The 12,867-nt window shown below is 44.2% G+C and overlaps 1 protein-coding gene across 1 annotated transcript in view; it reads left to right on the top strand.

The window, feature by feature from the left end:
• Positions 1 to 377: 377 nt before the first annotated feature.
• Positions 378 to 12,867, top strand: part of TMEM178B (transmembrane protein 178B) — a 354,285-nt gene continuing 341,795 nt past the window's right edge. Inside the window, exon 1 of the mRNA XM_036863703.1 lies at positions 378 to 2,346. Coding sequence (XP_036719598.1) covers positions 1,965 to 2,346 — 382 coding nt within the window. The 5' untranslated portion in view covers positions 378 to 1,964. The remainder of the gene's footprint in view (positions 2,347 to 12,867) is intronic.

Genomic DNA, 12,867 nt, shown 5'->3' with positions numbered 1-12,867 from the left:
AAACAGGAGATGGAGGCAACATCCCTAATTTAATACTAATGCGTGTAAACATGCTACATACCACATGTATGTATATGTGCATAAATATGGATGTGGTTGGGCACAAACCTCTCTAGACACCATTGACTTGCCTGGTCAAAGAATAAGGCTTAGACATTTTGCCTGGGAAATGGTGCACTTTATCTTTAAGAATGCTAGAAAAATAAGAGATGAGGCTCACGTTGCACGGATGACATCACTAGCTTTTGGCTGCGCGCTCCGTGTTCTCGTCTGTGGGTTTTAGCCAAGGCTGCAGCGCCCGGCGTCCGAGCGAGCACAGCAGCGGCTTCCTACAGCGCCCGCAACCGGGCGAAGCGATTTCCCGAGCCTCCCGGGCGCAGCCTGGGCTCTCGCTCCCCGACACCGGCCGAGACCGCAAGGCCCCGGAGCCGCCGCGGCTAGAGGAGGAGGCCGGGAGGGGAAGCTGAGCGACCCAGCCTCCCTCCCCCACCCTCGCCCCGTTCACCTCGGCGACCACCTCGCCGGGAGCCTGATCGTGGAAGGCCGAGGCTGGGATGCGATTCTCTGCACGCTGCCGAGTGAGCCGGCAGCTCAGCTCCTGGGTGGGCTGCGAAGAAAATGCTGCAATCTGAGAGCGGCTGACCCCAGTTGGGCAGCGCAGACGGGGTGCTAGAGTGCCGGGGCTCAAGTGTAAGGAGAAGGGGGCGGATTGTGTTGAAGGGCCGGGGCAGTTGTTTTTCTGGGTACCAGCAGCTCCCGGGCAGCACGTTCCCGGGGCTACCCGGGAGCCAGATGAAGTGAGGCGGAGGCGCCGCGGGAGAGGCGGGTCTGAAGGTGGCCGGGTGGACACTGCAGGAGGAAGACGGCACTGGGGAGGGCGGCATGACGCCCCCGGGGCTGGGTGCTTGGCTGGCGGGGCGCAGCCGTCGCGCGACCTGTCCATGGTGTTGAAGGCGCCCTGCGCCGAGCTCCGCGAGCCCCGCGTGGTGCGCCCTGCCGGGTGCGCCCTCCTCGGCGCAGCCCGCCTCTCGCGCCCGCGAGCTGCCGCCCCGTCGCCGCAAACCCCCGGCCAAGGCTCGTCCGGTAACGCCGTCCGGGTGACCGCACCGTCGGCCCGAGGGGCCGCCTGAATGGCGAAGCAAGAGGCAGACGACCCGGGAGCTCGCGGGGAAAGGTCGGCCGAGACCGTGCGCCGACTGGGAGCCCGCCTCTGAGCGCAGCGCGCTGGCCAGAAGGAGCAAAGGACCTGCTGGTGACCAGAGGACAGAGATTTTTAAAAGACCCGACCCAGAGAGGAAGAACATTTCTTCTCTCGCAGACCGGAAGGGGGAGAGTGGCTGAGAGGGAGACCCAGGCGGGACGCAGGGCAGGCAGCCCTGGCATCTGGAGGTTTCCTTCGCTGGCCGGCCGCATCGCGGGTGTTTCAGTTCATCCTGTCGTCTAGTGGCTCCTCCTGATAGACACCGTCCCCCCCCCCCAGCCCCCTCCCAAGAAAGCCAAGCGAGTGGGTCCCGTCGCCACCCTACACAAAGAAAGCCCAGGAGCCCAGCCGCAGCCGAGGGCATTCGGTGTTTGGTTTCCGGCCCGAGGGCAGCGTCGCCCGAAGCCCGGCTGAGTGCGGCCGCGGCCGGTTCGGAGCAGTCGCTTCCTGCCGAGCCGGGAGGGGGCGGGAGGCGGCAGTGTCTGGCTCGCCGCCGCCTGAGGCTGCACCTGCTCCGCAGGATGCGCAGAGGCTTGCCGGAGCCTCTCCGGATGAGAACTTTTTAGGCTGCCCGCCCGCGTTCCCGCAGTCCCTGGGCTGCGCACCGGCAGCCGGGGGCCGAGGGGGCGCCGCTGCGCGAGCCCCCCTCCTGCCCCCTCCCCCTCCTTGGCTCGGCAGCCCGCCCGCAGCTGTGTTCCGGGCGCGCGGAGGGAAGGCGAGGCTGCGGCGGGTCATGCCCACGGTGTAGCCGCGAAGCGGAGGCATGGCTGCCGGAAGGTTCCTGCTCTACACGGGCCTCTCGCTAGCGCTCTGCGCCCTCGGCATGCTGGCCGTGGCCGTCTGCTCAGACCACTGGTACGAGACGGACGCCAGGAAGCACAGGGACAGGTGCAAGGCCTTCAACACGCGCCGGGTCGACCCTGGCTTCATTTACAACAATAACAACAACTTGCCGCTCCGGGCCAGCCGCTCGCGCCTGGACCGCTGGGAGGGCACACTCCTCCGCGCCCGGAATCGCCGGCAGCTCTTCGCCATGAGCCCCGCCGACGAGTGCAGCCGGCAGTACAACTCCACCAACACGGGCCTCTGGAGGAAGTGCCACCGACAGGGCTTCGACCCGGAGATCGCGGCCCTGATTCGGAAAGGTAAGCGCTCGCCGCGACGCGTGGCGCTGCGGAGAGACCGGCGCCTCTGGGCCGGGCCGCCCTCTCCTCCCTTGCGCGGCCGCAGTCTCTCAGGCCCCCTGGTTCCAGGAGGTCAGGTTATCCAGGCTCGGCTGAGCCTTGCAGTGGCCACATCTTGCCTCCGAGTAGCTGGCAATGGAGGCTTACCTCTCTCTACCCGGCCGGCCTCTTGTCTTGCGTTTTGTCTGATGCGATTCCAGTAGAATCTCATGGTCCAGGGTTTTTACACAGGGAAATGGCTTCAGTAGTCTCCGAAAAGGAAGGAGTCTATAATGTTCTGCTTTTAGTAGAGGAAGCCCTTTAAGAGTGATTTGTCGGCGTAGACACACTCCTAGTTTTAATCTTTGTTTTAGATGTTGAACTGATTCATCAAGGGAAATTTGGGACAACATCTCACAGAGAAGGCCTTATTCATGCCGGAAGCGTTTAAGTGCTATGCTATACCGGGCATACTGCAGGCATTGGTCATATAAACATTAATAAATCACAGCCCCTGCCCTGTTTCACCCCAACAGCCCGTTGACCTGTAGCATCATACCACAATTCTTGATTTCTCATTTTGAGAAAGTGGTTGACAAAAGTGTCTTATGCACATTGAATATGAGCAAGATCTAATAAGCACACAAAAAGTAGTTCTTCCAGCAGCACCAAAGTGGGTACTTCAGAGAAAAAAAATACTATTTTCAGAAGATTTGTATAAAAAATACCCAAAGTATACCAAAACAGAAAACAAACTGCGTTTGCTAATGATAAAAATTTATCTGATACTTTAATATGATCATATAAATTTTTAAAAGTCTGTTCATCTGATGCAGTTTGTAAATCTTGCATGATTTATACTTTGGGGACCATCCTGTTCCGTTAGCCTGCTGAGATATTGTTTCGATGTATACTAATACTGCTCTGAAGAAGGGAATATGCATCCTGGAATATGCATTGATGGTAGCTGCACCCTAGAAGATGTGGTGCAATTTTATAAGTCTTGTTCCCCGCAACTCCCTTCATTTTCTTCATCTATTAAGTGGTGATACCAAAGTGAAAACAATGCTGTTATCTGCAAAGTCTTTGTGGCCAAGATACCAAGCAGTTTCTTAATGTCTCAATAATTATAATGCAAGGTTGCTGCTGTTTTTAAATATTATATGTGAGAACTGATATTCTTTGACTTATAAAAATGTTGAAATGGATCAGAAAAAAATTGTTAATTTGAAAAAAAGTCAATTGTTTAAGAAAGACTAACAGTGGGTATGGATTTAGATTTAGGTGGGGTAGGTCCAGAAAGAGAATCCATCTTAATGTTTGTTTTACAGCTTCTGTAGAATGACGAGGGATTTTAGCTGATTTAGTTAAGAATGTGTTACTATTACAAATATCATATCTGCTTCATGGTTAGACTCTTATTAGAGCAGGGTGTCCCGCTTGGAGCTCTACAACTTTGTCAAGCTGTGCAGGATATTAGAGACTTGCAGAAGAGAACAACTTGGGTTTGGATTTAGAAGTGGGAAAACAAGAGGAAGCAGAATAGTTTTTGACAATGGGTGACTTTGTAGCAGTTTTCAGATTCTCAGATTCAGAAAATGTTGTTTTATCCGTCATTTTCTGCTTTCATTAAAGTTGGAATGGTAGGAAGTTAGCTGACATGTGAGGAAGAATTCACGTTAATAATGACTAATAAACACTGGTAGGACTTGCTGAAGGACATTCTTGAATTTCCTTTCTTGAACATCTCCTGGAACAAGGCTGGTATCCTTCTGTCTGGTACTGGTTAACCCCACTTAGAAAAAGGGGGATGGAATTCATGGCTTCTGGTGGTTCCATTGAGAGCTTTGATTCCATGTTGCTCTGCTTGGCGATCCGACTAGAAAGGTTTACTTGGTCTGTGCACCAGAGGGATTGGTTACCATAGTGACATGTTCTTCCGGTGAAGCTGGAAACACAGTGACAGGGAAAGGGGTAGGGGAAGGATGTACAACATTTTGACCTTGTATCGACTGATTTTTAATTGAAGCAACAGAAAATGGACCAGCAGGGGGATTGAATACACTGATACCTAGAGTTGGGAGGGCACTGTATTTCTCTTGAACTAATGCAAATGCTGTTCCCCATCACCCAAAATACAGCAATCACTGTCAGCTGCAAGCACTTGCTTACCATGGCTGTTTCTGTCCATTTGACATTCTTGTTAGTTATTATTGAGATAGACGGCATGCCAGCCTTACAAATCCTGAGAGACTTAAGGTCACTATCTTCATTTTTAATCTCAAAACGTATCTTTGAAAGCCAGATCTGCTTTTTCTAAGTAGTGATGGACACATTTTGGAAATAAGTGCATCTTATATTAGGAGAATTCACAAGCAATTCCAATGGCACATAGAATGTAACCTCTAGACCTAATGTTCCTCCTAGAAGTACAGATTTTAGAAGGAAGTTAAAAAATAAATTGATATCCCTATATTTACTTTTAGGACACCTTAGGGAAAGATATTTCTCTCATGGTATTCATTAGCAGCCTCAAAAGCTATCTTAGGCCTTTGTCTTTTTTGGAAACATCTTCGATTAAAATTCTGGAGATATGTGTTGGGCAGGGGGAAAGGGAAATCAGAGAAAAGACTGCTTAAAATCTGTCAATATTATGGGAAAATTAGAGATTTATCTAAATAATCATATAGCCCTAAAGAACTCAATCATTTGTTAAATCAATGTTCATTACATTAGAAAGTGCTGTTTTTGCATTTTACAATAAAACCACATAATTAATAAGAAAACAAAAGTCAAATCCATATCTGATTTGAAGATAAAGTCCTTTGGATTCATGTTCTTTCTGGAATCCGTTTCTTGCCCTGCTGACATGACTGTACCCACAAAAAGGCATTTCTGATCACTGTGTATTTATTTGTTTGTCTTATTGAACCATAAGTTCTTGGAGGGCAGGAAAGATAATCTTTTGTAAAATACAGCCACTAGATGCTTGGTACTTGGGAAATATACAAGTTAGGTTCACAGAAACTTATCCATCAAGAGCTTATTCTAATTGTAGGAACACTGTGTGGGAATCCAAATAAAGGATTAGTCAGAAAATTGTGATAGAAAATGAACCAGTGTAGCTCTCAGGGCAGGTTAATATTGCAACAGAGGCTACATAATTTAACAAGGAGGATTTCTTGAGCAAAAGCTTTGCTAAGGAATAAAGGTAACACAGTAGAGTTTTGGATAACGCATGTCATTGAAAAAACACATATCACCCACAATCATTATTTTTCACATTAGATAAGATTTTAATTATTTCCTTCTCGAGGGTAGGATTTGGGTAGAGGATGTAGCAAGGATCAGTCACTCTTGAATTCCCATCTGTGTCCATACTCATGTCCTCTTGTCTTCCTGCTTTTCAACCTCATCTGTGTCTCCCTAGTAAGTCACTGCACTGGGGACAGATCAATGGCAGGATCAGCTTCTGAAATACAAGAGACTTCCAGACCCTTAGGAGGACCAGCTACAGGCAGGATTTTGTTCCAGGGAACATGTATATTCTTCGGTTAGTACTGAAATCTGATATTGATATGGCGTGAAATCAGCAGACCTTCAACTGAGACTCTAAGAACTTTTTTATTATTTGAAAATAAGCCTTATAATAGAATTTGACCCAAATGGTTTTCATAATCATGGAGTGATGGTCAATGTTCTGAAGTATATTTTAATGGAACATTGCACGTATTCACAAATTAATAATGTTACTCAGCAAATATTTACTGCACATGTATTATGGGATGGGCACATATCACTAGAACGAAGAGAGAATAAGACCTGGTCCTTAGAATTCCCATAGTCTGTTAGTGTCACATAGAATAAGTGACAAGTACAAGACACTGAGATCAACAGAAACAGATGCAGAGAAACAGAGGAGGTGATGCTGGATTGTGTCGGCAGTGGGATGAGGTCAGGCGGGAAGGAGTTAGGGAGAGTTGCCCTGAGGAAATGAAATTTGAACAAGATTTTCGTGAAGTTTGGAGGTGGATGGGGAGGAAGGGCATTTCAGGCAAAGAGGCCAGCATATGCACAGCCATGGAAGTGTGAACCAGCAGTTTGGCCATGTGAGTGTTGATTTCTGGGGCAAGGGAGAGGAGCAGACCAACAGCTGGAGAGCAGGCGAGGGCCAAGTCAAGGAGCTTGTGATCTCAGATCCCCTGTGCAGTGCGGCCCATAGGATGGCCGCTAGCCACACGTGGCTACTTAACTTAAAATAACCAAAATTAAATAAAATTTAAAAATCACTTCTTTAGTCACATTGGTCACATTACAGATGCTCAGTAACTGTATGTATCCAGTAGCCATCATTTCAGACAGTGCAGATTAGAGAATGTTTCCATCACCACAGAAAGTTCTATGGGGCAGGGCGACATGGAGCCTATAGCCTCTAAGAGCAAGCACATACTTTATTTCAGATGAGGATAATTGAACACGGTGACTTGGGCTTAAATTTAAGAGTATTATTCTACACCTGAAGAAACTTTGCTACTTGAATGTTTCGCAGAAGGCTTTAGTTCACGGTCAATTGTGCTAAATCTATATTTTATTAATTTTCAATGTTTTTCTTTTTAAATAAATTTAATTATTAATTAATTAATTTATTTATTTTTGGCCGCGTTGGGTCTTCGTTGCTGCGCGCGGGCTTTTCTCTAGTTGCGGCTAGTGAGGGCCACTCCTCGCTGCGGTGCGCGGGCCTCTCAATACGGTGGCCTCTCCCGTTGTGGACCGCAGGCTCAATAGCTGTGGCTCATGGGCTCCAGGCGCGTGGGCTTCAGTAGTTGTGGCGCACGGGTCTAGTTGCTCCGTGGCATGTGGGATCTTCCCGGACCAGGGCTGGAACCCGTGTCCCCTGCATTGGCAGGCAGATTCTTAACAACCGTGCCACCAGCGAAGCCCCTAATTTTCCATGTTTGACTCACAGAATTCTCTTCTCTCCTTTCCCTCTCCTGACTCCATTAAAGTAACTTGCAAAGTTGACTGGGTGGGAAGATTAATAGTAATCAGACTTGCTGTCAGGTACTCTGCTAAGAGTTTTACATATATTAGCTAATTTATTCTTCAAAATACTGCTCTGAAGTGGGTGTTATTATTATTTATTTCTATTCTACAGTTGAGGAAACTGAGACACACAAAGCTCCATTAACTTGCCACATCTCATCATAAGGAAATGAAGTCGTCAGGATTTGAATTCTGGCTCCTGGTTTGGAGACTCACCCACTCCACTCTACTGTCACCATAGAGTCTGTCGGGGCAGGGGTGGGTGGAGAAGAGGCTGGTATACTGATTCCCCAAACTAAAAAAGAAATAGGGTCCCTTTGCTGTACACCTGAAACTAACACAACTTTGTAAATCAACTATAACTTTGTAAATCAACTTCAATAAGAAATAAATTAAACTTGCTGTTTCAAAGATATAACAAAATAGGAAGTAATTTTAGAATCCACAAAGGTGAGACCTGCTGGAGGACTCCAGCTTAGCACTGAGAGGAAGGTCATTTCAAAGCAAAGCATCTCACCTTGCCTTGAGACCCGCCGACAGAAGCTTGTCCACCTTTTGTTCTGTGATTTTGAGTATTTTTTTTTTTTTTTGAGTGTTCGTTTTGTTCACTGTGGTAGGTGCTGAGGTTATAGACATGAAGGACATACACTTTCATTCCACAAATATTTATTGACAGCCTAGAGGCTGGGTATTGTGGAGAGGCTTACATTCCATGGGGGGAGAGACAAACAATACATAAATACAGATGGAATAAAAATAGTATCGAATGAACTAATCAATATATAATATAATGTGCAGTAGTGAATGCTATGAAGTGTCTTTGCCCTTGGGAAGCACGAAGGGGAAGGTGGACAGGTAAGCCAAAAATTAAATAGTTCTATTAGTTTTGGTTTCATAATATCCAGAGGCTTCACCTGCTCCCAGGCAGACACACACAAAACCCACAGTCTCTGTGGAAGGTGTGCATCCCCGTACGTATGTGTTATATGTGTGTTGGAGGAGAACAAAGAGTCATCATGTGGTTCTTGTCCTGAGGGAGCTTGCGCTCCAGCGCACGGTTTCCCAAGTTCATTGTCACGTGTGGGTGGGTCAGGCTCTTCTGCAGGAGGTCACGTCTGTATCCACTGGATCAGGAATCAGCTGGTCAGGGAACTCAAGGGTGAGCTCATCTTATTGAACCAACAAAGTCAAGGGCCTTATTTCTGTTGCAGAAGGTGAGTTTATTTATTCTTTTACTGTAGGGTCGGTAAGGATCAATTAGAGGATCGATTCTGTATATTCCACTTTGGATTGTCAGTTAAAAAAAATTTCTCCTTCTTTGCTATTTGTAGGTGATCCTAGGCCTTCAGGCAGAATCCTAAACACACTCTGGGTTAGTTTGACCCTTCACAGACACACACACACACACACACACACACACACACACGCACGCAGGTATACATCTAGACATTAGACAGTTGAGTCACAAATGTTCATTCAGATGCAGACACTTTTATAACTACTTACCCCAAAAAATACACAGAGAGAGAAGGGAGTGCATGACTTGGTAGATGAGTGGACACAACATTTATTCTAACATCTTGATTGGATGTCTGCTGTTTTTGAGAGAATGCATACATTCTTTTAAAGGACTTTGTTTCCTCATGTGTAAAAGAGTGGGTTTGGATTGTAAAAACATCAAACCCTTTCACATTTGATGAGAAAGTTAAATTTATGTGATAGAGAGTAAGTAAAGGGTGAATGGTTGAGAGAAGGTGAAAGAGAGGGATGGGAAAGCAGGGGGAGGAAAGGGAGAGAAAGAGAGCAAATTGAGAGACAGAGACAGAGATGCTTCTGAAGGGATCATGGCAGGCTGCTAGTTTGTAAAAGGAAGAGGTGGAAAACAAAGCAGCTAATATCATACTAATGTAGGACCTTGTAATAAGAATTCACCATTTCTCTTCCTAATGATTTGAAATGCCATGTTGCAGATTGGGGTTAAAAATCTAAAAACTTGATGGAGGAAGGTGGTGTTGGTCGCACAACAGTGTGGATATACTTAATGCCGTGGAGCCATACTCTTAAAAATGCTTAAAATGATAAAGTTTATGTTATGTATGTTTTAACACAATTAAAATAAATAAGTTAATTAAAAGAATTAAAAAACTTAATAGAGAAAGGAACTGGATTCCTGGTATGTAGAATGCTTCAAAACTGAGGATCTTCATTTATTCAACACATTTTTTTAGCACCTAATGTGTGCCAGGCACTAGCTCAGATATGTTTGGGACACAGAAGTTAATAAAACAGACATAATCCCTGTTCTCATAGGGCTTACCTTGAAACACCTTCAAGGATTGTATCTTTTTTCTAAATAAAACTTTTCAAGAGCACTAGTATGTAAAACAAGTAAAAGTAATGAATACATTCCTCGGGTCATTTAAAAATCATTGTATGGTAAAGAACACTTCACTGTGTTTATTCTAAAAATGTCTATTTAGTGCCAACTATTTCAGGCACATTACTTGGGGTAGAGGATCCTGAGTAAAATACATAGCTCCTGTTCTCAGAGAGACAAAAAAAGGTAGTATACAAGAAGACTAACAAATACAAACCCCAAGTTTGGTGGTTTTTTTTAATATTTTAATTTTATTGGAGTATAGTTGATTTAAAATGTTGTGTTAGTTTCAGGTGTACAGCAAAGTGATTCAGTTATACATAAACATATACTCATTCTTTTTTAGATTCTTTTCTCATATAGGTTATCACAGAATATTGAGTAGAGTTCCCTGTGCTATACAATACATCCCCATTGGTCATCCATCCTATGTAATAGTAGTGTGCATGAGTTTATCTCAAGCTCCTGATTTATCCCTCCCCCACCACGTTTCCCCTTTGGTAACCATAAGTTTGTTTTCGATATTGATAAGTCTGCTTCTGTTTTGTAAATAAGTTCATTTGTATCTTTTTTTTAAAACATTAGATTACACATATGAGTGATACCCTATGATATTTGTCATTCTCTGTCTGACTTACTTCATTTAGTATGATAATCTCTAAGTCCATCCACGTTTCTACAAATGACCCAATTTCATTTCTTTTTATGGCTGAGTAATAGTCCATTGTATATATGTACCACAACTTCTTTATCCATTCCTCTGTTGATGGACATTTAGGTTGCTTCCATGTCTTGGCAATTGTAGATAGTGCTGCAGTGAACATTGGGGTGCATGTATCCTTTTGAATTATGGTTTTCTCAGGGTATATGCCCAGTAGTGGGATTGCTGGGTCGTATGGTAGTTCTACTTTTAGTTTTTTAAGGAACCTCCATACTGTTCTCCATAATGGCTGTACCAATTTACATTCCCACCAACAGTGTAGGAGGGTTCCCTTTTCTCCACACCCTCTCCAGCATTTACTGTCTGTAGACTTTTTGATGATGGCCATTCTGACCAGTGTGAAGGTGATACCTCATTGTAGTTTTGATTTGAATTTCTCTGGTAATTAGTGGTGTTGAGCATCTTTTCATGTGCTTTTTGGCCATCTGTATGTCTTCTTTGGAGAACTGTATATTTAGATCTTCTGCCCATTTTTTGATTGGCTTGTTTGTTTTTTTGACATAGAGCTGCATAAGCTGTTTGTTTACTTTGGAGATCCAAGTTTGGTTCTTTGAGAGATTTATGTGTTGGGGGCCTGAGTGATTCTTGAGTTTTGGAGGAGTTAGAGGAAGCTTTGCAGAAAAGGGGACATCTAGTCCTAACATGTACTTAGAGAGGTTAACTGTGGATTGATAAGGTGAAGTCTTCGCCTCATATAAAAATGATTGATTAATAATGACAAGGTAATAACTTGTCCAGTCTGCTTTCCACCCACCTTTGTTCCCCAGACTCCTAGTCCTTCTCCCAAGAGGCAGCTGTTGCTACCAGATTTTAAGAAATCATATCAGAGATATTCTGTTCAGCAATATTTAAAAATACCAGCAAATATAAAGTATATAAGTCAGTCAATGAACAGGGGATTTAAGGAAGAAAAAAGTTTACTTTTTTTGTAAATCTGTATACACAGAGATGATGTTTAAAGGCTCATTCCAGGAGTCACTAGGAATCTTCTACAGGTGATGTTTATTTTGAGTGGAGGCTGCTGTTGGCATTCAAAGAAGTTTGACAGATTTGCTGCTTTTATGGGAGAGTGCAGTATCTGAATTATTTCAATTGATTTTTTTTTTTTTTTTGGTGTCCAAGTAGTTTGCCAAGAAAAGGCAATTTACTTTATATTAGGTCATCTTCATAAATTTATATCATTTCCTGCATTTGAAAATGCCCTGCTGTTCTATATCCTGAAGCTCACTCTGTTGGACACTTTATTTGCTCTAGAGCAATCTCTCATTCAGTTTTGCCCTCAATTTCTTTTCATCTTTATAATAGCAATTCTATTTAGGCAGACACAACTCTTATTCCCCAAGGCTCTGGAGTATTTTGCACACCTGGATGGGATAGGGTGATTTTTACCTTGAAGAAGCTCTGCGCTCATATGCTGCTGTATGTTAACTAATACAGCATCGGATACTATCCTGTGAGGCTGAAGACACACGTGCCTTGTCGCCTGGCACTTCTACCCCTGGCTATATACTCATGAGTCCATGGAACACATCCAAGACTCTCCGTGGCATCACTGTCTTATAATAATAAAATAACTAAGTAAACAAAAAGGAAAAACTTGTATTCATTAATAGGAGAATGGATAATAGGTATGGTATGTTCATACAGTGGAAACTACCACTGTGTATTTAAAATAGATATACTAGATCTACATATTTCCAAATGGATAAACATAAAATTTGAGTGAAAAGAGCAGGGTGCAGAATGAAATGAAGAGTATGATGCTATTTATATGAAGCTCAAAAACAGATCAAATAACATTAGATATTGTTTATTTGCCTTGTGTTTATAAAAATATGCATGTGACTGATAAACACAAAATGAAGGATGATGTTTATCTTTCTCAGGGCAAGAAAAGAAATGGAATTGGGGCGGTGCTTTCATCTGTGATATTTTATTTCTTGAAAAACAAAAAAGATCTGAAGTAACTGGGGCACACACATTCATGCACACTGAAGCTATTTGGAAAGTTGTTGCCGTTCTGACAAAAAAAGGTTAACATTTTATTCAGACTGTACTATTCAGTGTTCAGGAGGCAGGTTCTTTAAAGAAAATTCTTGGAAAACTTTGCTTTGAGGCAATCTGTGACTGACTTTTGTAAGTAGTAGCAAAGAGGAGAATCAGGTAACCTTTAACCAACAGTTTTCACCGAAAGTAGCTCCTGGGGAAGGGTTTAGAAAGGATAAAATCATGTTTTCCTCCCTTCTGATGTGATGTAAGAAGAGGAAATCGGGGCTTTAAAATGACTTATTTGTGAGATAGAGACTAGCGTACATGTCACTCCCTGCTTTGTAGATTTCCTGCAGCTTGTGGAGAAAAACCA

Source organism: Balaenoptera musculus, chromosome 9 (assembly GCF_009873245.2).
Source record: "Balaenoptera musculus isolate JJ_BM4_2016_0621 chromosome 9, mBalMus1.pri.v3, whole genome shotgun sequence".
Lineage (NCBI taxonomy): Eukaryota > Metazoa > Chordata > Mammalia > Artiodactyla > Balaenopteridae > Balaenoptera > Balaenoptera musculus.
The sequence above is the reverse complement of the archived record's forward strand: the minus strand, read 5'-3'. Positions and strand labels throughout refer to the sequence as shown.